The sequence below is a fragment of the Natrix helvetica genome (assembly GCF_964273705.1).
Source record: "Natrix helvetica genome assembly, chromosome: 10".
NCBI lineage: Eukaryota > Metazoa > Chordata > Lepidosauria > Squamata > Natricidae > Natrix > Natrix helvetica.
In genome coordinates this window covers 3,756,226-3,782,014 of record NC_138561.1, presented here as the reverse complement: position 1 = coordinate 3,782,014, position 25,789 = coordinate 3,756,226, and the positions used below count along the sequence as shown (strand labels likewise).

The window sequence follows — 25,789 nt, the reverse complement described above, 5'->3', positions numbered from 1 at the left end:
CCCGGTGCGCCCTCCCTGTCTCGACTGGGACAGAGGCTTTCCAAATTCTCACCCAGCGTGGCCATAACTGGAATCTTAGTCCAGGGTGCATTTTTCTTCGGGTTAAACTGGGAGTTAGCAGAGGGAGTGAGATTCTTTACAATGGGCCCATTTAGGGCCGAGAGGCAGAAGAAACTCACCTGGAAAGAAGTCCGGGTGGGATCCCACGGTCAATCTGACGGGTGTTCTGGGCAGGATCTGTTGACTTCAAACCAGGAATCTATACAGCTGCAGAAGAGAAGAGGGATTCCCTCACTGCCCTGCATGGCAGAGGCTTCTGGGAGGGTCGCGGGGGCAGAAGGAAAGGGCCCCCCATGCGTGGCATGCATGGGGTTTGAAGAGGAGCAGTTCAGAGAAGCCTTGGTAGACCAACAAGGTCCTTTCCCAGCCTCTCAACCCATCTGAACCAGCAGGCCCAGCGCGGGGGGGGGGGGGGGGGGGGCTTCTTTTTTTTGGGGTGGGGGTAGGCTCTTCGTATTCTACCTCTTGTGATAAATGCAGAGGCAGGGCAGCCGGGCTATCGTGTCTCCTTGCAGGAGTTCCTCTAGGCAAATGACGCATTCGCCAGAATCCTTGGTGAGCACGTCGTCTGCGGGAGAGAAAGAGAAGGCAACGGTGAGGCGGGCCAGGAAAGGGCAGCTGGGTTCACACAACTCCCCCCCCCTCCCTTGACTAGGTTGAGGAGGGAGAGACGTTCGGGATCTACCAGGTCGGAGGACACCAAGGCACTTTGGGAGAAACCCCACATTGTAGGGCTCCTCAGGGGTGTCAAACTCAAGGCCCGGGGGCCGGATCAGGCCCACGGAGCTGGCCTGGAAACAGCGAAGGATTGGCCATCAGTGCCTCTGCCAGCAAAAATGGAGCTTGGGGGGGGGGCTGCTGGTAGAGGGCTGCAGAAGGCCGTCACGGCCAATAATGGGGCTCAGGAGGGCTGCCTCACCCCCATGCTCCGTTTTCACTGGCAGAGGACTGCAGGAGGCCGTCACAGCTGAAAACGGTGCTCGGGAGCCCGTTTTCCTGGCAGAGCCCCCGGGCCTCTCGTTAAGAACAAGTTTTGGGGGGTTTTTTAACATAAAAGGACGTTCCAGGATTGAAGCTCCCATCCAGAATGACAGAGATTTACTGGTTTGTAAGAAGGCAGGGCTCTGCTGACAGTCCTGGGTACCCCAGAGTGGTATCGGGCCCATTGAGTGGTTGGTCCAATTGTGGTTGCATGTGGGGATGGTGGTATTTGGCTTCTGTACTGGGTTGGTTTTTTTTTTGTAAGCAGCCAGAGTCACCATGAGTGATCAGCTTCTCCAAGACTTGATTAAAATTAACCCCAGTTAAAAAAATCAAGATCATATTTAAAAAATAAATAAATAAACAGAACTATCCAAGCTGGATTCTAGAAAACAGACCACCAGGATGTTAGGAATGCAGGAGAACGAAAAACAATCTGATATTTCTCCCATTGCAAATAATGGGCTCGCTTTAGGCTTGACCCCCAATGCAAGACTTAAATCCCTCCTTGGTCCACGGCTTCGTCTTAATGTCTGCATTGGCATCCAAAGGCAGGCATTCCTCTGGCCCCTAGGGAGAAAGCTTGCCCTGTTGGAATGAGGGATCCAGGCGCCCTTTTGGCCCAAATCGGCCACCCTGCCTGCCAAAGATGCCCAAGACGTGGAAAAAAAAAGGACAGGTCAAATCCTTGGGGACTGGGAACGCTGGGCGTGGTAGTCTCCATGCACCTGGGGCAGACCAGATGCAGCACCCGTTCCTTGCCGTCTCCCCAAAGGTGCCCCAGTGAAGCCCACCTTGCCTCGGCAGCTCCAAAACTAAGCCCCGAAGGTGACAGCAATGGGGGGGGGGGGAGGATGGTGAAGTTGCTGGGGGTTTGCTAACACCGATCCCACCCGCCTCTCCTCCCCCAGCACTTGACCTGAGACGACCTCGAGTAAGGCGCTTGTTAGATGCACGCCCAGAGCCGGGGAGGGAGAGAAGGAGAAGGAAGGGACCTCCCTGAGGGCAAGGAGGGCCAGGCTTGGCTGCATCCCAGCTGGATCAGCTGGCACCGGCCCTCCGGCGGAGGCTGGGCAGATCTCTCTGGCTGCATCCTCAAGCCACGCTCGCTGCTGCTCTCCCCCCTGGCCCCACGGAGGGAGCTGCCTGGCGCCATCCCTGCTGTCTCGACCTGGCTGGGTAGAACAACGGCAGGCTGCAGGGATGACATGGGCTGGCACCGATGTCTCCTCGCCCGCCCACCAGAGGCCCTCCTCCCTGGGAGCCGGCAGGCTCCTTCCTGCACCTGGGAGGCAGGGGCTCCTCCCCGTGTTGGCCAGCCGCCTGAGATAGCTGAGAAGCTGGCCCTGCCCTCTGGCAGCCCCGTGCCAGGCAGGAGGACACCTAGGACGAGCACAAGGGGGAGCAGCTCCCCAACAGCTATTCCCTCCCTCCCCCAACTCTGCCCGACTGGGCTGCTGCACCTCAGGCCCCTCCCTAGATGGCAGCAGAGTCCACTCCGCAGCCCTTTGGATCAGGCCAAGGCAAGGCGGGCAGCCCCCTCCCCTCCCTGCTGCCGGACAGAGGACAGAGGAGCTGCAAATGGGCAGCTCGTCTTCCCTGGGGGCTGGCAAGGCAAGAATAGAAGTTGGCACCCAGCGCAGAAGCAGCAACTCATAACAATCGCCTTCTGAAACATGAAGGAAGTCGGCTTTGCTCTTTGCCAGAGGCAGAAATGGGGCTCTCATGCGCCTTCTCGCCCTGCCTCACTGGATGCCCGGCTCGGCCTTTCTGAACCAGCGTGCCAGGGGGTGGCTCATGCCACGTACAAAGAAGCGGGGAGACACCAGGCGAACAGGGCAGGGCATAAGATGGCAAGAACGCTGATGGAGGGAGGGGCAGGACTGGCAGCCGGAAGGCCAGGCAGGGGGGATGTTCTCGGTGCCCCACCGCCTTGCCCCCCGCAGCCACTGCCAGGCCTGGCAAAGAGGGCTCTGCAGGTCGCAAAGGAGAACTCACCGTTGTAGGAGAGACGGGGCTTGCTGAGACACATGATAAAGTGCATTTCCATTTCATCGGAAGCCACTGATTTGGAGCAAACGGGGCACTTGAAACCTGGAAAAGAGGTGGGGGGCAGGAAGCAGGTTAGGGGGCAGACATGTTCTCCCCCTCCAGATGCAGAGCGGTTTGCGGGAAGAGGCTGACATGTTTATATGTACAGGTGTAGGTACATAGGTAGACAGATACATTACAGGTACATGGGTATACAGGCAGTCTTCAACTTATGACCGCAATTGAGCCCAACATTTGTGTTGTTAAGTGAGACATTTGTTAAGTGAGCTTTGCCCCATTTTAGATTTCTTGCCACGGTTGTTAAGCGAATCACTGCAGTGGTTAAATCAGTCACACCGTTATTAAGTGAATCTGGTTTCCCCATTGACAGAAGTTCGCAAAAGGGGATCATATGACCCCGGGACACTGTGACCGTCATAGATATGAAACAGCGGCCAAATATCCGAATTTTGATCGCATGATCATAGGGATGCTACAACGGTCGTAAGGGTGAAAAACGGTCGTAAGTCCCTTTTGTTCCGTGCCGTTGTAACTCCAAGCGGCCCCTAAGTGATCTGTTGTAAGTCGAGAACTACCTGCGTTTACTTCTTACAATGGATGCCAAGCGGATTTTCAACAGCTCGGGGATGAATTCCCGCAGGCTGAAGCCATCGTTCCCGCGGCACCCAAAGCACACACACAACGTTGCGTTAAATGGAACTAAACAGTTGCAAAGTTGAAAATGACAAAAGACGCCCTGAATGCTGAGAGACACAAAACTCTGTGCACGAGAAAGGACTTTTTCAAAATGCCACCTTACTTCTTCCATGATCTGAGATGACATTTTTTGCCGGAGGAATAACATTGTACGGTAAAATCTGACAGGAGCGAAAAATAAAATGAAATAAAATTACATAAATAGGAAAGGACAGGATTCTACGGGCTTCAAAATCCGAGTCCTTTCGAGCGTTTTAATGCAAAGGGAAAAGTCGGACTTCCGCGATCCTGTCTGCAAATGCAGGCTCGTTTGCGTGGTCCCCCTCAAGACTGGGGCAGCCGGAGGAGGGAAAGGAACGATCTTGCAGCTGCTCTCCTGAAGGATGGGCAGAGTCAACCCAAGTGCTGCAAAGGGAGCTGGGATTTTTTTGTATTCTTATGTAAGGCGACGTGCTGAAAATTACTCAGTTTACAGAAAGCCATGTGAGACAAGACGGAGTCAAAAAGCAGGGGGTTGCAAGATTTATTTTTTGCAGGGAAGGTTGCTGGCTGCACGAACCAGAAAATAGAATATAACCCCCTCCCCCCCCAAAAAAGCTTAGCCCTCCCCACCCCACCCTCTGGATGGGTCCAGCACCTTCTTAAAATATTAAGGTCTGGTCACAGCTGCCGTCTCCTTAGGACTTTCCCCCCCCCCCGCCCGTGCGAATTATAACCCAATTACAGCGGATTCAATAGCTCACGCTAAAGACGCTGTTAAATGGATATTAAATCGCATATGTCAACCAGCCCAATCTGAATAATCCTGGCCAGGGTTTCAAAGAATAGACGCACGAACAATGATCTGTGTGCGTGAGAGAGAGAAATGCTTCCCGCCCTGAAGACTCTCGGATCTCTTAAGTGGAAATTCTCTTATCCCCCCCTCCCCCCCCAGCTCCTTCGTCTTATGAGGCGTGTTTCTTTGGGTTCGGCATTTAGGCTCAATCGTGGGCAAAGCCAGGATATTCTATTAGCCCAAGGATGTCAAATGCAAGGCCCGTAGGCTGCATCTGGCCCGTGGGGTGTGCTTAGATGTGGCTTGCGGGGCCGCCCTGGAAACAGTGAAGGACTGGCCCACGGTGCCTCTGCCAGCGGAAACAGAGCTTGGGAGGGCCGTGCATGGCTCTCCCAGGCTCTGTTTTTGGCCTGGACAACCTCCTGCAGCCATCTGCTAGTGAAAACAGAGCTTGGGAGGGCTGCGCGTGGCCCTCTCAGGATCTGCTTTTGGCCAAGACAGCCTCCTGCAGCCCTCTGCCAGTGGAAAAGGAGCTTGGGAGGGCCGCACGTGGCCCTCTCAGGGTCTGTTTTCAGACTGGACGGCCTCCTGCAGTCCTCTGCCAGTGGAAAAGGAGCTTGGGAGGGCCGCGCAGGGCCCTCTCAGGGTCTGTTTTAGGCTGGGACAGCCTCCTGCAATCCTCTGCCAGTGGAAGAGGAGCATGGGAGGGCCACGTGTGGCCCTCTCAGGATCTGTTTTCGGCTGTGACAGCCTCCTGCAGCCCTCTGATAGTGGAAAAGGAGCTTGGGAGGGGCCCTGCATGCAGCCCCCAAGCTCCATTTTTGCTGGCAGATGGCCCAAAATGTGGCCACACCCACCCTGTCCTGGCCACACTACCCGGCGCCCTGAGGTCAAACACAATCCTGATGCAGCCCTCAATGAAATTGAGTACCTTTGTATTAAATAGACAAGCGAGGCTCACAATATGCAGTTTTCTTGACAGCACAGGTACTCCTCGACTTACAACAACAACAGGACCCAGAAATTCCACAGCTTAGCATGAAGGTTATCAAGTGAATCACACCCGATTTTGCAGTCCCCCCCCCCCCTGGTTTTAAGTGAATCTCTGCAGTTGTTAAGTGAACCCATTGACTTTGCTCGTTGAATGCCCCAAGGAAAAGTCACCAATGACAATTACAAGATCCCATAATTCTACAAACGTCCTAAGGACTTGCTCGCTGCCTTGCACCCAAATTCTGTTTGAATGACTTTTGGTGCATGCTGCAACGGTCGTAAGTGCAAGTCCCTTTTTTCGGTGCCGAATGGTCGCTAAATGAACCATTCTATTTTGAGGACTACCTATAATGTAAAAAGGGTGATTGCCATGGGTTTCTTCCAGAGTAATTTCTGAATTTTCCAGCCTGGCCTGTGTAGCCTTTCAATCAAGTCCAGCATTGTTTCATTTTTTTTCAGAACAGGCAACCGTTGTTGAAAAACAAACACCAGATTTTTTGGAGTATAAGATGCATCAAGATTTTGAAGAGGCAAATTAAAAAAAAAAAAGTTTTTGCACTCTGCAGACCTCCCAAAAATGCCCCATTTTTCACGAAAACGGGCCTGTTTTTTGTCAAAAAAAAAGGCATGCATAGACTTTAGGAGGCTTATAGAATGCTCCTGGGGGCAAAAAAGGCCTGTTTTTAGCTTATTTTTGCCCTGCCTAGCCCCCAGGAGCACTCTGGAAGCCTCTTAAAGGCTATGCAAGTCCATTTTTGCAAAGGGGGCGGGGTCTCAGGAGGCCAAAAATGCTGTATTCAGTGTATAAGATGCACCCAGATTTTCAGCCTCTTTTTTGAGGCAAAAAGGTGCATCTTATAGTCCGCAAAATACGGTAAACGCAAACAAACAAAAATCAGAAGGTTCTGAAAACGCTGACATGCTACAGGTAGACTCCCTTTGGGGCTCTGGATTGTGTATCGAGAGCAAGCCAACTCCTCTGAGCTCCAGTCCCATCTGAGCAGTTTTCTTCTGCGCATGGAGGGGGAATGGACGTCTCTGGTGGAGATAGAGAGACGGAGCTTAGCCAAATGGAGACTGGAGCTCCATTTCTGCAGCAGTTCCTTTCCGGGTAGAACTGGGCAGGCATCTCTTTTGCCCCGTCTGCTTAATGATCTGGGAGATCGCTTAACGACTGCAACTGGGAGTGCCAGGATTGCAGTTGTTGAGCAAAATGCTTGTCAAGTGCTCATCTCCTTCGCAAATCATCTTCTTTTCACGAAAGTTATGGGGGTGAACTCCCTTTTCAAAGATTCTGCACGGCGCTTCCAGTTCAGCTGGCCGAAGAACCTATTTCCCCCCTTTTTTAAACTACAGCGGCGTTTAAAGTTTGTGGATCCTTTTCAACTGCGCGCACCAATTACCGAAAGCAAAAGTTCACCATCTTTTGGATCCTTTTCCTCAAAGAATCAATGGCCAAGTATAATGTTTCTGCCTCCTTTTCAAACGGGATATTCTTTCTCTCATTTAAGGATTTGTGTGGAGAACGGATCACGTTTCGGGCCATGTTTATGCAGAAATATGGGAAATCCAAAAGACTTCGGCAAACTTTTAAGCACCTCTGCAGCTACTGGGGCTTACTAGCAATGGTATGAAACCGTGGGAAATCTATGGAGGAATAATCGGATATATTTTAAAGAGGATGGAAAATGCGCCATGCAACACCCTGATAGGAACTCCTCTGTACCCCCAGAGCCATTGCCACAAACATGGAGGCTACAGAGCCACAACTTGAATAGCAGGCAGCCCATCTGGTCGAGTGGTGACTGCTTAGGTTTCAAGCGACAGGAAAATCAGGAGACTCAGGCAGTTCAAATAGTATAAAACTTAAGCTCTCTACAAGAATCTGAACTACTAAAAGTCAAGGGAAATTAGTGGGAGATAAGAGAGAAGGAATTCAAGGTGGCTTGGGCTTAGGTCTCTTGTGGGCGCACGGACGCATAACTGATGTGTTTGACTCCTCCCTTGGGCTAAGCCTCGTCATCTCCTACACCAGGGCAGACCTGGGTTCAAGTCCCCCCTCTCCACCACACAATCTCTTTGGAGACTTTCAGCTGGTGTCAGCCTAACCCACCTGTCAGCGCTGTTGCGATAGAGAAAATGGGAAGAGACAGCTGTGTGGAATCCACCCTGCGCTAAAAAGAAGGATAGAAATCTAACAAACAAGGACAGGTGACCAATGGAGATCTCTATAGAGAACCATTCAAGGTGACTTAGTGAGATTATTTTGATTATCTTGGTGCTGTCACAATCCTGAAATGTGTCTCTGGAAAAGAAGAGGACCGGATCCAGTCAGACTGAAAGCAAAAATGACTTTCTGCTATTGTCCAGAGATTTACTTGGCCTTTGCTCGTGCTTTTCCCCAAAGAGCCATCATCCTGGGCTGGGAATCTTGGCTGGCATCTCTTCCCCACTGCAAAAAGTTGGCCAGCTCATCTGGCAGAGGGCATGGCTTCTGGTCAGGCTCTCAGCTGGAGAAAGGCAAAGATCAGACTAGGAAGGGCAGACGCAGCCTAAAGGGGGAAGGTCAACCGAACCCAGGAACAGGCCGAGGTCCACTTCCACCAAAAGGAAAACCAACATGTCCTTCATGCTGAGAAGATGGATCTTGACAGACTTGAATGCTGGGCCCTATCTAGCAAAATGAAATTCAGTGTAGAGAAAAGTAAAGTCTTATACTTAAGCAAGAAAAGCCAAAAGGACACATATACAATGGGAGAAACCAGGCTTAATAGCAGTGACTGTGAGAGGGATCTTGGAGGCTTAGTGGACAACCAGCTAAATATGAGCCAGCAGTGTGCAGTGGCCGACAAAAAAGCCAATGCAATCCTAAACTGCATTAACAGAGGGATACAATCACCTCAAGGGAGATACTAATACTACTCTATAAAGCCTTAGTAAGACCACACCTAGACTACTGCATTCAATTTTGATCACTACACACAATAAAAAAGATGTTGAGACTTTAGAAAGAGTGCCAAGAAGAGCAACCAGGATGATTTGGGAACCGGAGGCTAAAACATACGATGAACGGTTGCAGGAACTGGCCATGGTTAGTCTAGTGAAGAGAAGGACCAGGGGAGACAGGAGAGCATCTTCCAATACTTGAGGGGTTGCCACAGAGAGGAAGGGGGTCAAGCTATTTTCCAAAGCACCTGAAGGCCAGACAAGGAAGAATGAATGGAAACTGAACAAGGAAATCTTTAACCTGGAAATAAGGAGAAATTTTCTGACAGCAAGAAAAATCAACCATTGGAACAGAAGTTGCCTTCAGAAGTTGTGGGAGCTTCATCACTGGAGGCTTTCACGAAGAGACTGGACTGCCATTTGTCGGAAATGGTGTAGGGCCTCCTGCTTGGGTGGGGGGTTGGACTAGATGACCTACAAGGTCCCTTCCTACTCTGTTAATCTGTTGTTAATCTGCTCCAACAAGACTGCTCAGCGATAGAGTTGTGCTTTCCATGGCTGTGTGGTTTGGTGTTTCCACTTCAGGATTTTCAGCTCCCGGGAACTGTTTGCAGAATTAAGGGGCTGGCCAAAATTAACCCAGGATTTTGTTACACGAGCATTTTATATAGCATTTTATCCGGGGACTGTGATGCAAGATCCTTCTGTGCATGGTGCTTGATCCTGATTTCTTTTTCTTTTCTTTTGTGAAAAAGTGTTTTTATTTTTCCCTTTCAAATTCATTCACAAATATACATTCTTATAGGTGCTGTTAACATTTTTCTGTTAACCATTAATGTTTATCATTATCTTCTTACAAATCTATATAATACAGTTTGGGTCACTTTCTTGCCACCCCATGTCTCCATCTCATTCTGCAACAGACTTGCTCCTTCCTTCCTCCTCTCCTTCCTCTTTTCTTCTTCCTCTCTCTTTCCCCCACTCCTCCTCTCTCCTCCTCCTTCTTACCCTCTCTCCTACTCTTGCTTCCCCTCCCATCCTTCTTCTGCTTCACCCTTTCTTCCTTTCCTTCTTTTCTTCTTCCCCTCTTTCCCCCATTCCTCCTCTCTTCCCTTCCTTCTTACCTTCTCTCCTACTCTTAAGTCTCCTGCCTTCCTTTCCTCTGCTTTGCCTTTCCTTCCTTTCCTCCCTCATTTCTTCTTTCCCCCTCTTTCCCTCACTCCTCCTCTCTCCTCCTCCTTCTTACCTTCTCTCCTACTCTTACTTCTCCTCCCTTCCTTCCTCTGCTTTACCCTTTCTTCCTTTCCCTCCTCATCGGACTGATCTCTTGAGGTTCTTTCGTCCTTTATTGATAGGGGCTTCTCCTTCCAGTAACTTTTCAGGCTGGTTCTTAGGCTGCTAAGTCGCCTCTCTTCCAATCCAGCCAAGAAATTCTCCACTGGAGCAGAAGGTTTATGGCAGCAGAACCTGCTTTGCTGCATTTTTGACACCTTGTCCTTGGACGCCACGTGAAGGAGGGGGACGATGTTTGCAAGGGAAGGAAAAGAAGGACTCTTCTTGCTAGAGATATACTTCACTGCACTCCCAGACGACACAATTGTGACTCTTTATTATTGTTATGGTTGGCCACACAGTCAGCGTTTTGGCATTTTTTTCTACCTACTGAGTACTTTCCAAGGACCTGAGATAGACAGATGTTGTTCTTTGATTATGTTAAAGGTTATCAGGGCAGGATGTAAGCTGTGAGGAGAGCTGCTTTTGCAATTGACCGATGGGGATTTTGTCAATGCCGACGGTGTTCAAATGGGGCACCCGATTTTGGGGGTCGCACTGAAGGCACTTGTTACTATTGGTATCAATTTTACTTTTTTGTCTTTCTTACTGACAGTTGTTAAGTCTGAAGTGTTATGTGGTAGATGCTTATCTATATGAATTCTGAAGATCGAGGACCCTTTAGCTCTTCATAAAGGTTTCCCCTGTCCAGGGGGACTCGAGTGTATGATGCTCATCTCCGTTTCTCCGCCAAGGGAGTCAGCATTGTCCAAAGACACTCGCGTGACCAGCATGACTATATATGCCAAGGCGCACAGAATGCTATTACCCTGTTTCCCTGAAAATAAGACCTCCCCAGATAATAAGCCCAATCGGGCTTTTGAGTGCATGCGCTAAAATAAACCCTCCCCGAAAATAAGCCCTCCCTGAAAAAATGGCAAGACAGCAGCAGCCACGAGGTGACCACGCTCGCTGCCTCCTACACCTCAAAAATAATATGACCTCCCTGAATATAAGGCCAAGCGCTTATTTCGGGAGTCAAAAGAAAATTAAGACCCTGTCTTATTTTCGGGGAAACACGGTACTTTCCCCGCCGAAGTGGTACCTATTAATCTACTTGCATTGGCATGCTTTCAAAGTGCTAGGAGGGCAGGAGTTGGTGCTGGTTCACCCGTCATGCAGTGCTCAGATCTTGAACCTAGGTGGTCAACTGTCTCTATTTTGTGGTCCCACCAATTCTTGCTTACAGGCAAGTGGTATTTCTTGCAGATATTCTAAAGCACCATTGTTGCCACTTTGTCCTGCTGTTGCTTGTAAGTCAGTCTGTAGAGTCTTGCAGCAGCAAGTCAGTGGTTCTCAACCTTTCCAATGCCGCGACCCTTTAATACAGTTCCTCATGTTGTGGTGACACCCCAACCATAAAATTGGTGTCTCGGTTCTTAAGACCATCGAAAATATGTGTTTTCAATGGTCTTAGGCAGGGGTGTCCAAACTTGGAAACTTTTAAGACTTGTGGACTTCAACTCCCAGAATTCCCCAGCCAGCATAGCTGGCTGGGGAATTCTGGGAGTTGAAGTCCACAAGTCTTAAAGTTCCCAAGTTTGGACACCCCTGGTCTTAGGCGACCCCTGTGAAAGGGTCGTTCGAACCCCAAAGGGGTTCCGACCCACAGGTTGAGAACCACTGCTTTAAGTATTTGAAAAACCCTACTGGATTCTCCTGTTTGCTCTTTTTTTTTTTCCCCAGCATGAAACATGCACAATTTAATCCATCCCTTTGTCATTCTCGTTTCATTCTTGGCATCTGTTTGGGTTTCCCTGAATTTTTCTTAAGATGGTTAATGCTCAGGACAGAGCAGGTACCTTCATCAACGCTGAAGATGCTGGTCCTATTATTCATATTCAGATATTTCATGTGACTTTATAGCATCCCCATCCTATCCTATGTGTTTATGTTTAAGACATTTCCTAACAGTGAGAACAACCAGTGGAACAGAAGTTGCCTTCAGAAGTTATGGGTGCTCCATCACTGGAGGCTTTTAAGAGGAGACTGCACAGCCACTGGTCTGGAAGGGTGTAGGGTTTCCTGCTTGAGTAGGGTGTTGGACTAGATGACCTCCAAGGTCTTTTCAAACTATTATTCGGTTACTTTTAAGGTCAGTTCCTCTACCTGTGGATTTCCTTCCCTTCTCAAAAACGAAAGCTATTGCATTTGTCCCTCTTCAACTTCATTCTGTTATCTTCTCTAAGAGATCTGGATCATCTTGAATTTCTTCTTCGCTCTCCCAACGTGTTCGCTCTCTCAGCTCTGTGTCGTCTGCAAATTCATTAAGTATTCCTACACAGCAGCAATTACATTTGGAAAAGATTCCAGCTCAGCCTGCTTCAGAGCTGAAAGGGGCTTGTGCAAAGATCACGGTACCGCTTCTCATCCCTTTTCCTTACAGTAATTGATATGTTGCAAGAGAGAAAAAGTGGAAAGGAGACAGTGATTGCCTGAGAAGACAATCCAACCTCATTAAAAGAAAGACCGATGGGATGGAAGGGGCTACCTGTAGATTGAGCCCCAGAATTGCTTGTCAAAAGGCCTTTTAAGTTTAAGTTTAAGTTTTATTTGATTTATAGACCGCCCCCTCTCCCCGGAGGGACTCGGGGCGGTGTACAGACATCTCATTAAAAAACCGTATACAAAAATAAATACCCTTAAATTCCCATAAAATCAAATTAAACAATAGGCTGTACAAAGTAATAAAAATTAAAAACAACCTAAAACCCACCCCTAAAAATTTAAAATACAGACTTGAGGGACTAAGCTGGGATTAGGCCAGGCCGGCTAAATTGAACAGGTGGGTTTTAAGCTTCTTACGGAAGGAGCAGAGATCGGTGGTTTTTCTGATATCGGGGGGGAGGTCGTTCCAGAGGGTCGGGCCCATCACAGAGAAGGCCCTGCTCCTGGGCGTCACCCGCTGGCACTGCCTAGTGGACGGCACCCGGAGGAGTCCCTCTCTGTGAGGGCGGATCGGCCAAAGGGATGTATGGGGTAGGATGCGATCCCGCAAATACCTAGGTCCTGTTCCATGGAGCGCTTTAAAGATGATAGTCAGCACCTTGAAACGCACCCGAAAAGCCACAGGTAGCCAGTGCAGCCCGTGCAGGAGAGGTGTTACGTGGGAGTACCTAGTAACTCCCACAATTGCCCGCACGGCCGCATTCTGAACCAACTGCAGCCTTCGGGTGCATCTCAGGGGGAGCCCCATGTAGAGAGCATTACAGTAGTCCAGTCGGGACGTCACAAGCGCATGGGTGACTGTGTGGAGGGCGTTTTAAAACGTGCTTCTCAAAACACAGGATGTTGTAAGGCAGAGGTGGTTTTTTTTTTAACTTCAGCAACTTTAAGATGTATGGACTTCAACTCCCACAATTCCCCAGCCAACAAGCTTTAAGATGTGTGGGTTTCAACTTCAAATTCCCCGGAAATTCATGCTGATTGAGGGATTCTGGGAGTTGAAGTCTCACGCGTGTTAAAACGGCTGAGGTTGAGAAACACTGACCTGGGTCCCAAAAGGTAGTTCTAAATAAAACAATGAATCATGCAAACTCATCTGGGCAGAGGCAACGTGGGCTGGTCCTTTACTGTGGCCAGATCTAAGCACCCCATGGGCCGCATCCGGGCCCCAGACCTTGAGTTTGACAGCCCTGGCCTAGAGAATTCCACCTGGGGTTGACCCAAAGAACGAGGGAGCCTGTCCAGGTCCGATACGCCCAGCACAGCTATCGCAGTTTGTCGAAATGGCTTCCCAACCATCGAAAACAAGCCCAAGCAAGCAACGGAAGGGAGACCTGTGTGTCAAGCGGTACAGGCTTCTACCTGGGCAACCAGGAGCAAAGCTTCCCCATCGCCCAGCAACCGAGAAAAACACCCTCTATTTTTATAGTCTATGCCGAAGTCCAGTTGCGCAGTCAGAAATAATCTTTAAAAAAATAATAAAATAAAAAAGAGCGGCACCAGCCGGAGACCGTGGCGGGATTAGCGGGAGACGTGAAATGGACCGCAACCCAGGGTTAGTAAATTCCCATTCCTGCGGAAAAGGCAGGGGTGATCCATCATGCCGCCCCCACCTCCCGAGATGCACGCATGGCACCACAGAGCAGTCAATGGGTCTTTAAAGGCAGGGGTGTCCAAACTTGAGAACTTTAAGACTTGTGGACTTCAACTCTCAGAATTCCCCAGCCAGCCATGCTGGCTGGGGAATTCTGGGAGTTGAAGTCCACAAGTCTTAAAGTTCCCAAGTTTGGACACCCCTGTTTTAAGGGAAGGGTCTCCAACCTTGACAACTTTTAAGACTTGTGGACTTCAACCCCCAAAGCTGGCTGAGGAACTCTGGGAGCTGAAGTCCACAAGCCTTAAAGTTGCCCAGGTTGGAGACCAACCCCTGTTTTAAGGGACCCCAAAACTCCACGGGGGGAATCCGAGGGGCTCACCTCTGCAGAGCAGGAAGGCAGCCAAACGCCAGAGCCACCTAAGGACCATTCTGGCTACTCCAGGGGAGGAAATCAACAGGGATCATCCGACCCTCTGAAGCAGGAGCTCCAGTCCCTTTCCGGATGTGGCCACGGGATTAAAAAAAATAAGGAGGGGGGGGAGGGGCGAAATACTATGTCAACAACACGCCTGACAATTCTCCCAGCAGAGGGATGTTGCTTTGATAGACGTGCCCAGGTGGGTAGCTGGCCAGTTGCCCAGGTTCACAGTCTTGGCATGCCCGAGCAGAGCAGAGGGCATTTAGATGTGCTCTTGGGCTGCACCAGAGGCCTGCACATCACACACACACACACACACACACACACACACACACACACACACCCTTGGCAGTGCTGACTTTTCTCTGCCCTCTGAGCAGGAAGGAACCAGAAAGAGGAGAGAGGAAGACTAAGGTTTCGAGGAGGTGGCTCTGACAGATTCCCTCCTCCCCATTCACTCTAGTACGCCCGGAGAATATTTTCCGAGGGCTTTTCTCCCACGGGGGGCTTCTGTCGGAATAAAGAAAGATCTTTCCAAGGGGAGGAGATCTCAAGAGAAATTGCCCTGAGTGGAATGTGGTGTCTTCCCTTACAGTGTGGGTCCCCCGCCCAACAATGTTTAATCGTTAATTTCTAGCCAAACAAAAATAAAACAATGCAAACGTGATAATAAGGCCAGGGCAAAACAATGAATGTGTCAGCTTCAGTATGCTTGTGGGTGTGGATGTAATGGAAAGTTTGGAATAACCTTGAGGAGCAGGAAAGAGAGCTGCAACCAAGAGAACAGATAAAAGAGAATTGTCTCGGGGGGCAGACAAGTAATTTGAGAAAGCACATTCAGACTTGCAAAATTCTGTTACGACTGTATAGCTTTACAATAAAAGTAGAATTGACTTACATAGCATTATTCCTAGTCTGATCTTCCTTGAAGGGCTGGAAGTAGCAATAACAGCAGCACTTAGACTTATATACCGCTTCACAGTGCAAACTAAGACACAGTGCTTTACAACCCCTTCTAAGCCATTTACAGAGCCAGTATATCGCCCCCAACAATCTTGTTTTACCAATCTCAATAGGATGGAAAGGTTGAGTCAACTGGTCAGGATTGAACTCCTAGCAGTGGGCAGAGTTAGCCTGCCATACTGCATTCTTAACCACTATGCCACCATGGCTCTTAGATATAGAGATGGATGGATGGATGGATGGATGGATGGATGGACGGACGGACGGACGGACGGACAGACAGACAGACAGACAGACAGACAGACAGACAGACAGATAATAGACAGACAACATTCAGTTAGATAGCAATAGCATTTAGACTTATATACCGCTTCACAGCCCTCTCTAGGAGGTTTACAGTGTCAGCCTATTTGCCCCCAACAATCTGGGTCCTTGTTTTACCCACTTCGGAGGGACAGAAGGCTGAGTCAACCTTGAGCTTGTGGGACTTGAACTGCCAAACTGCAGGCAGCCAGGAGTCACCAGAAGTAGCCTGCAGTACTGCATCGTAACAACTGCCTCTTATTATATACTTATTATATAATATACTTATTTACTATACTTTACTGTACTTACTTATTTAAGTATATAATAAGATACTTTTTTAAAAAAAAAATCCCATCTTAGTACTTTCATATCATGATGTGTTTGTCACTGCTAAGGAGGAGTTTTACCCTGGAGAATTACAGGAAAATTTATCCTTCCCCTGGAGAAATTGGAGGAAATCCTCTGCCCAATTTCTCTGCCTGAAAGTTTGGTGGAGAAGTTTGAAAAGATGCAATTAACAGCCAATGAAACCAACGCAACCCCCCCCCCCCCAATTTTTTTTTTTTTTTGATGCACTGACCCAAAAGTTTTGCCACCAGTTGTTCTAACTACTGGCTCAAAATGAGTTTGTAATTTTAGGATTCCAAATTTGGAGTTGTCTAAAAAGGGTTAAGTGGCTGAAGTTTGCCATCTTGTTGGAACTCTGAACTTGAGAAAGTTGCCTCCTGCGTTTCCTCCCATGGAGTCAGAATGAGATTCATTGCTCCTAGCTCCTTATGGGACCCCAGCGAATCTGTTCAGTTACCCTTAGATGTGGGGTTTTAAATCTTGACTTACCAGTAAGTAATGGTGGATACCATGACTCCGTTTGCCAGCTGAGTCAACAATGAGGGTGGGGTTTCTTTCTCCAGGTTTGTGGGTTGGTTTCAAAACGTTTCGTTACTAGGCTAGGCAACATCTTCATTTAGGGCAGGGATGTCCAAACTTGGGAACTTTAAGACTTGTGGACTTCAACTCCCAGAATTCCCCAGCCAGCATGGCTGGCTGGGGAATTCTGGGAGTTGAAGTCCACAAGTCTTAAAGTTCCCAAGTTTGGACACCCCTGTTTTAAGGGAAGGGTCTCCAACCTTGACAACTTCTAAGACTTGTGGACTTCAACCCCCAAAGCTGGCTGAGGAACTCTGGGAGCTGAAGTCCACAAGTCTTAAAGTTGCCCAGGTTGAAGACCAACCCCTGTTTTAAGGGACCCCAAAACTCCACGGGTTCTTAAGACCATCGAAAATATGTGTTTTCAATGGTCTTAGGCAGGGGTGTCCAAACTTGGAAACTTTAAGACTTGTGGACTTCAACTCCCAGAATTCCCCAGCCAGCCATTCTGGGAGTTGAAGTCCACAAGTCTTAAAGTTCCCAAGTTTGGACACCCCTGATTTACGGGGTGCCAGGGTTGAATGTTCTTCTGCTTATAAGGGTATTGTGTGGTCAGTAAACATCCCCTAAATTTTGCTGTAAGGGTCTGGTAACTAAACATTTGGAAATCAACCCGCAATCTTGGAGAAGGAACTTCTATCTTCATCCTACACCAGAGCTACAGATATCCACCACTATCAGTCAACAGCTTTTGCCACTCAACAACCATGGACATGTCGAGTGATTCTTTCAAATTGTGGGATGGGCAGCTTGACAGAAAAGGACAGGTAGGAGTAACTCAGTGGTGGCCAAACTAGATGTCCATCTTCAGTAAACCCAAGGGTTTCTTTTCAAGATAGGAAAGCTGGGACCACGAGTTCTAATCCTGATTTAAAGCACACAGCCAGCTGGATGGCCTGGGCCTAGTCCCTCTCTCAGCTCTGGGAAGTTTGAGTTTGAGTTTTATTAAATTTATAGAAGATGACAGTTGCAAACCACTTCGGCAAACGGTAAGGACTTTCCAGGAAGTCCAGCCATCAGGAAAAACTGACTTTGAACGCGCACCCAAAGCAGCTTAGTTGCAAAGGAAAGCTTAGGTGACATCAATTTCAACGGGGCTTATTGTGAATGGAACCTACAACGTTTAGAAACAACTTTCTAAGGCAGACAGTGAAACATTATTTCACAAATGGCATTCTAATTCCTCCACTCGTCATTTTGTTAAAACCTTGCAACAGACCTTATTTTAATGTTCCTCTGATGGCAAGCTCATAAGCCCCTGGAATAATTTTACGGCATCTTCTCTGGCCCGTGCCAGCCTGTCCCAAGACTCCCTTCAGCTGTAAAACAACTTGTCCTGTCTGGATTTCACCTTGAGAGCGAAGATGTCAAACGCCAAGGAAATCAGGAGTCCAGGCAGTTCAAATGGATATAAAGGTTTATTGCCAGCTTACATTCTCTACAAGGATCTGTACTATTAATCATCATCATTTAACAACTCCATAATCCCTTGTGGGGTGGAGTCTGGGCAACTGAATGAAGCAGAGTGATTACTGGCCGGATGCCTTTCCTGTTGCCAATGTGGAGTTATATTCAGCAGAAATATTCTCGTGCCCGGAGAGAGAAATATCTGCCTCTACCTAGGATCGAACTCACAGCCTCCCGATTGTGAGAGCGAGAGCTCCTCCTCTAGGCCACCTCATCACTCAAGAAGCTGTACTATTAATGGTCCAAGCAAATAGGCGTTTGATAAGAGTCAGCGGGATTCAAGGTGGGTTGGACTTAGATCCCCCTCCCTCCGGGCTCAGCCTGATCATCTCCTACAAAAGGGCTTGTATTGCCATGCTACAATGCTCCTTTTCCCCCCCAATTTCTTTTAATTTTTTATTCTCTTACATACCATTGTAAGTATATATTCAATAATTGTTATTCTTCTTTACATTTCCTTATGCATTTGTTATATCATTTAATAGGTTATAATATACAGTTTGGGTTGCTTTATTTACCGTCCCTTCCGCCTGTGGTAACACCACCTTGTTTTCCCTTTCTTTTCTCCCTGCCTCTCTTCTCTACTTCCTTCTTTCCTCCTCTCCTTCCCCTTCCTTCTTCCCTTACCTCTCCCCTACTCCTACTTTTCCTCTTCCCCTTCCTACCCTCTCTCCTTCTCTTTCTCTTCCTTCCATCCGCCTCTCTTTACCTCTTTCTTCTTTCCCCCGTCTTCCTCTCATTCTCTCCTCCTCGCCCTTTTTTTTAATTGTTTTTAACGCTTCGCGAATTTGCGCATCATGCTTGCGCAGGGGCCATGCTAATCTTCTCTGTATCGTTCCAATTTTAGCATGTGTGCTGCCGAAGCGAGCACCCATGCTACAATGTTGGCCCTTGGCCTTCTTGAGCTTGGCATGAGTTGTCTTGACACTGCTACTTGAGATCATGCAAGTTTCATCAATTGTTATTATGGCTAAGCTTAGGTTTCCCCCAACCTATGAAGCAATCTACGTCTCAGCGCCTTGCAGTAATCCAGACACTGATTTAGCAGGTTGTGTGAAGGTAGTCATCGTGTGGGCACCCACAACGGGGTTGATTTCGTTGGGCGGACAAGGCGGCCTGGCCATTCTGTTGACGTGACTCTGAGGTTTGGCCTCAAATTTCTGAGACCCATCCTTCTGGCACTGACGTTATTTTCAACAGTTCTTACCTGCTTACTAATTATTACCTCCTCTGATTGGTTCATTTCTGATGCAGCTCTAATGGCCTGCATTATTAGTCACTTTGGAATGCAAAGGGAAGGTAGACAGATAGAGAGAAGGATTTTCTAAGAAAGGAGGCTGTGATTGCTCCAGGGCTAGGCCTACATTTTGCCTCTGTCTGCAAGTAACACACCCTTGACAATCCCTGCCCTCTGCTTCTCCACACCTTTAGGTTTTAATTACAGAGCAGGCCCCCAGGGCCAGAAGTCCTGCAGAAAGATTGCTTCCTCTGCTCCTTCTTAAACCCAAACCATTACGGCTCTATTTTTAGACCAGGGGTGTCCAAACTTGGGAACTTTAAGACTTGTGGACTTCAACTCCCAGAATTCTAGGAGTTGAAGTCCACAAGTCTTAAAGTTCCCAAGTTTGGACACCCCTGTTTTAGACCATTGCAGGAGGAGAACAACCCATGAAATTACAAAGCCGTCCATCAAGAAAAGCAAAAAAGGCTTACTGCAATAAATGGGTCATCCAGCCCAGGGAGACTCTGAGAAATCAGCATGGCTTTTATTAAATGAATCCTACAGGGTTCACCCTTCCTTAAACTGGTTTAGTCAACAAGTGCCCCCCCAAAGTCAACATTTCTCCTACAACAGGTAGTCCTGTTGCACTATGGCTGCAGTACAACAGCCGTAGTACAACGGCTGACATTGAGACCAAATTTTCTGTTGCTAAGTGAGAGATTTGCTAAGTGAGATTCGCCCAACCTTTCTTGCCACGCTTGTTAAGTGAATCACTGCAATTGTTAAGTTAGCAGCACAGTTGTTAAGTGAATTTGGCTTCCCCACTGATTCTGTTTGTCAGAAGGTCGCAAAACAGGATCACGGGACCTCAGAAAACGATAACCGCTATACGTTTTAGTCAAGTGCTAAGCATCCAAATTTTGATCAGGTGGCCATGGGATGCTACAATGGTTGTAGGTGTGAAAAACGGTCATAATAAGTCACTTCCTACATTGCCGTTGTAAGTTCGAACAGTCACTAAATGAACAGTTCTAGGCTGCATCAACAGAGGGATAAGAATCAAGATCAGGTGAAGTGTTAATACCACTTTATAAGGTCACACTTGGAATCCTGCATTCAGTTCTGGTCGCCACAATGTAAAAAAGATGTGAAGACTCTAGAAAGAGTGCAGAGAAGAGCAACAAAGAAGATTAGGGGACTGGAGACTAAAACATAGGAAGAACGGTTGCAGGAACTGGGTATGTTTAGCTTAAGAGAAAGAAGGACTAGGGGAGACATGATAGCAGTCTTCCAATATCTCAGGGGTTGCCACAAAGAAGAGGGAGTCAAACTATTCTCCAAGGCACCTGAGGGTAGAACAAGAAGCAATGGGTGGAAATTAATCAAGGAGAGAAGCAACTTAGAACTAAAGAGAAATTTCCTGACAGTTAGAACAATTAATCAGTGGAACAGCTTGCCTCCAGAAGTTGTGAAGGCCCCAACACTGGAAGTCTTTAAGAAGACGTTGGATAACCATTTGTCTGAAGTGGTGTAGGGTTTCCTGCCTAGGCAGGGGGTTGGACTAGAAGACCTCCAAGGTCCCTTCCAACTCTGTTATTCTATTCTAACATGATTTCTAATTCTGGATTTCCCTTTTCCACCCTGGAAGATGAATGCTCTCATTGGGGAAGGGTAGCTCGGGCTGCTTTCACCCATAGAACGTGTTCAATAGTTGGACTGGGAATGCCACACCCGGAATTACTAGCCAGGGGTGAAAAAGAAGGGAATAGGCCTTCTTCACTCGGGCCAGGAAAACAAGTAATGATGGGATTTTGCCCACCCAGGTTTAAGACTTGCTGGCCAAAATAACTCTGAACTGCGACTTTCCTTCCCTTCCCTCAACCCACTTGACCCCCCCCCCCCAAGCCTCTCTTCTTGTTTCATCTCCTGGTAGATTTATGCAATAGAATAAATTTCCATCTGGATGCAGTTTATATCCAAATTGCAAACCTCATCAGTCCCTTGGACTTGTTTCAGAATTCCACTCCGCCCTGTTTGTAAGTATGAATGCATGCACATATGTATGTATACATTCGTGCATGTGTGTATGTAAGCAACTTGGCAGCTTAGATGATGCAGAAATGTGAAAACATTCTCTGTTAAGGCTTAAAATACAGTAAACAATTTAAAACAAGAATAGAATAGAACAGAACAGAAATAGAACAGGAATAGAATATAATAGAACAGGAATAGAACAAGAATAGAACAAGAATAGAATAGAATAGAATAGAATAGAATAGAATAGGATAGGATAGAATAGGATAGGATAAGACAAGACAGGACAGAACAGAACAAGCTGGAAGGGATCTTGAAGGTCTTCTAGTCCAGCCTCTCCTTAATTCTAGGTTGGATCTCTTTTTAATGATCTTCCACCCATTGGCTCCTGTTCTGATCTCAGCCCTTCAAGTCCAGTTGCCTTTTGAAAAAAGGGGACAACCATGACCTGGAGAACTGAAAATCTTCCTAAGTACTGTCAATCAATCAGAACAGAGCTGGAAGGGACCTTGGAGGTCTTCTAGTCCAACCCCCTGCCTAGGAAGGAAACCGTATACCGTTCCAGACAAATGGCTATCCAACATCTTCTTAAAGACTTCCAGTGTTGGGGCATTCACAACTTCTGGAGGCAACTTCTGTTCCAGTGGTTAATCGTTCTAGCTGTCAGGAAATTTCTCCTTCATTCTAGGTTGCTTCACTTCTTGATTAGTGACAATAAAGTTATTCTAAGTCCTGCTTTCTCTCTCTTTTGCACATTTGGATAGACACCGGGACATATGGGAGCCTGCCCATGTGCGCACAGAAGCTCACACCTCTAAAATAGCTGGGATCAGCTGCATGATGTCAGCAGATACACGATTTTCTTCTTCGGAGTGGAAAACTAAACACACAGATTTCTCCCCCACCCCCATTTCTGCTCCAACCTAAGGTGATATGATACAGAGGGAGAACACCTCGTATCACCAACCTCTGGCCTTCCTTACACTGGCGCCAGGAACTGTGGTAGCAACCACCCCGCCTCTTCCATCTTCCATTGGCATGCACGCACCCCCCCACACACACAATACAGAAATTAATCCAGGGTACGGCATTCCTGGATTCCTGACCACCATCTTCCCAGGCTTAAATTAGATTCCCCCAGTTTGGCACCCTTCAGATAAGATGAGGTTGGAGCTCCCTGGACCGGCTGAAGGATTCAGGACTTCTAGCCTCCGTATATCTGGAGGATGTAAGTTAAGGAAAGTGGCACAAATACAGTCCAGGTTTGGAGCAGTGGTGAAATTCATTTTTTTTTTTAATACCGATTCTGTAGGCATGGCAGGAGAAGGATACTGCAAAATCCCCACTCCCTCCCTACTCCTGGGGGAAGGATATTGCAAAATATCCATTCCCTCCCTACTCCAAACAAAGGACACTGCAAAATCCCCATTCCCTCCCCTCTCCAGGGGAAGGGTACTACAAAAACTCCATTCCCTCTCCTCTCCAGGGGAAGGATACTGCAAAATCTCAATTCCCTCCCACTCCAGGGGAAGGGTACTACAAAAACTCCATTCCCTCTCCTCTCCAGGGGAAGGATACTGCAAAATCTCCATTCCCTCCCCACTCCAGGGGAAGGGTACTACAAAAACTCCATTCCCTCCCACTCCAGGGGAAGGATACTGCAAAATCTCAATTCCCTCCCACTCCAGGGGAAGGGTACTGCAAAATCTCCATTCCCTCCCCACTCCAGGGGAAGGGTACTACAAAAACTCCATTCCCTCCCACTCCAGGGGAAGGATACTGCAAAATCCCCATTCCCTCTCCTCTCCAGGGGAAGGATACTGCAAAATCTCCATTCCCTCCCCACTCCAGGGGAAGGATACTGCAAAATCTCCATTTCCTCCCACTCCAGGGGAAGGATACTGCAAAATCCCCATTCCCTCCCCACTCCAGGGGAAGGGTACTGCAAAATCCCCATTCCCTCTCCTCTCCAGGGGAAGGATACTGCAAAATCTCCATTCCCTCCCCACTCCAGGGGAAGGGTACTGCAAAATCCCCATTCCCTCTCCTCTCCAGGGGAAGGATACTGCAAAATCTCCATTCCCTCCCCACTCCAGGGGAAGGATACTGCAAAATCTCCATTTCCTCCCACTCCAGGGGAAGGATACTGTAAAATCTCCATTCCCTCCCCACTCCAGGGGAAGGATACTGCAAAATCCCCATTCCCTCCCCACTCCAGGGGAAGGGTACTGCAAAATCCCCGTTCCCTCTCCTCTCCAGGGGAAGGATACTGCAAAATCTCAATTCCCTCCCACTCCAGGGGAAGGGTACTGCAAAATCCCCATTCCCTCCCCACTCCTGGGGGAAGGATACTGCAAAATCCCCATTCCCTCCCCACTTCTGGAGGAAGGATACTGCAAAATCCCCATTCCCTCCCCACTCCTGGAGGAAGGATACTGCAAAATCCCCATTCCCTCCCCACTCTGGGGCCAGCCAGAGGTGGTATTTGCCGGTTCTCTGAACTACTCAAAATGTCCACTACTGGTTCTCCAGAACCTGTCAGAACCTGCTGAATTTCACCCCTGGTTTCGTCACCATTGTTGACAGGTTTTTATGGGCTCTGCTGGATTCTGGGGCAGTTAATGGCAAGGGGTTTTCAGCCTTCCTTCAACCAGGAAAATGCAAGTCCCCCCAGAATTTAAAGAGTATCTCTCTTTTACCTAATTCTTCCCAATCTCAACCAACCAACCCAACCCAAAACAAAACGAAAATCCAGACTGCATTGGGAACAACAGCCCAGGTGCTTTTCTTCCACAACGGCTCACAGCAACAATTAAAATGAAATCTCGCTGCCTGGAGAACAGAAATGGAGAGGAGCAAAAGCAGGTGTGCTTTGGGTTGGAAGATCCAGTTTGAGAAAAACCGAAAAGTCCCGTCAAGCCTCAAGGTCTTCTTTAAGGAACCAATCATCAAGCTTGTAACCTTGGTTGGCAAGAACACCTTGAAGACTCTGGTGAGAAACAAAGGGAGCTGCAGGATTGCCACACAGCAGATAATAGGGTGTTTTTTGTTGTTGTCTCTTTGTTTTGGAGTCCATCATCTCCTCCCTTGAAAGGTGTGATGAGCTGGTGACCTTCCTCTCTGAAAATTGTGCAGCTGAGCAATCATCAACCATCACCTCCTCCGGTCTGGGGCTGGATCTCCCCCCAATTTAAAGAATGCTATCTTTAAGCCTTCTGGAATTGTGAAATGGGATGCAATCTGAGGCATGTCAGGTAGGATCCCTGCCAAAATCTACTCGTCTCATTTCATTTAACGACCCCATAATCCAGGCATGTCCAAAGTGCGGCCCGGGGGCCAAATGCGGCCCTTTTTCAAATTGCAAGCGGCCTGCAGCCTCTTCTCCCCACTGGAGTTATTGGTTTAGTCTTTCATAAAATACCGTATTTTTCGAAGTATAAAGATGCATCTTTTTCCCCTCAAAAAAGAGGCTAAAAATCTGGGTGCATCTTATACACCGAATACAGCATTTTTTGCCTCCCAAAACTCTGCCCCCTTCACCAAAATGGCTGTGCATAGCCTTTAGGAGGTTTTCAGAGTGCTCCTGAGGACTGTGGAGGGCATAAATGAGCAAAAAACGGGCCGTTTTTTGCTCAACTTTGCCCCCCCCCCCAGCCCCCAGGAGCACTCCAGAAGCCTCTTAAGGGCTATTCATGCCCTTTAAAAAAAGGGCCCGTTTTCACGAAAAATGGGCTGTTTTGGGGAGAGTGCAAAAACTTTTTTTTTAATTTGCCTCTTCAAAATCTTGGTGCGTCTTATACTCTGAAAAATACGGTAGTTAATTCACATTTAATGTTAAGGGTTCAAAGAATGTCAGGCTGAATTATCGGCCCCACACATTTTCACATCACCAAATCTGGCCCTCCTTGCAAAAAGTTTGGACACCCCTGCCATAATCCCTTGTGGGGTGGAATCTGGGCAACTAAATGGAGCTAGCAGAGTGTTTTAATGGCCAGATGCCCTTACTGTCACCAGTGTGGAGTTTTGTCCAGTAGATATATTCTCAGTGTGCCAAGAGAGAGAAATATCTGCTTCTACCTAGGATTGAACTCACAGCTTCCTGATTGTGAAGCAAGAGCTCCACTTCTAGGCCAGGGGTTGGCAACCTTAAACACTCAAAGAGCCACAAAGGTCCCTATTCAATTCTGGAGCCAACCGGAAGTCCAGTTTCCCCACCATAGAGTCTCTTCCTAGCGCGGCATCCTTTTTCCTCTACCTGTCCTAACCAAAAACCCTATCAATTGTGGAGTTGACCGGTGACAAGCAGCCGCAGCAGAGGGATAAAAGAGCCACATGCAGCTCCAGAGCCGCATGTGCTGCTGACCCCTGTTCTAGGCCAACGCACCACTCTCCAAAGTCTACTTGTCTCCTAGATGGAAAATCATGTAAAACACAGGTAGTTGTCATCTTATGATCACAATGGAGCCCAAAAGTTCTGTTGCTAAATGAGACAATTGTTAATTGGGTTTTGCCCCATTGTATGACATTTTCTTGCCACAGTTGTTAAGTGAAACACACTTAACACAGTGATTGACT

At 48.0% G+C, this 25,789-nt stretch overlaps 1 protein-coding gene across 2 annotated transcripts in view; it reads right to left on the bottom strand.

The window, feature by feature from the left end:
* Nucleotides 1-25,789, bottom strand: part of ZNRF1 (zinc and ring finger 1) — a 49,382-nt gene that overhangs the window by 4,819 nt on the left and 18,774 nt on the right. For both annotated transcript variants that reach the window (XR_014176221.1, XM_081963056.1), the window contains exons 2-4: nucleotides 3,040-3,135; nucleotides 523-628; nucleotides 180-267 (exon numbers count right to left, since the gene is read on the bottom strand). Coding sequence is in view for 1 of the 2 variants with exons in the window: in XM_081963056.1 (XP_081819182.1) it covers nucleotides 210-267; nucleotides 523-628; nucleotides 3,040-3,135 (260 nt within the window). In the remaining variant the exon portion in view is untranslated. The remainder of the gene's footprint in view (nucleotides 1-179; nucleotides 268-522; nucleotides 629-3,039; nucleotides 3,136-25,789) is intronic.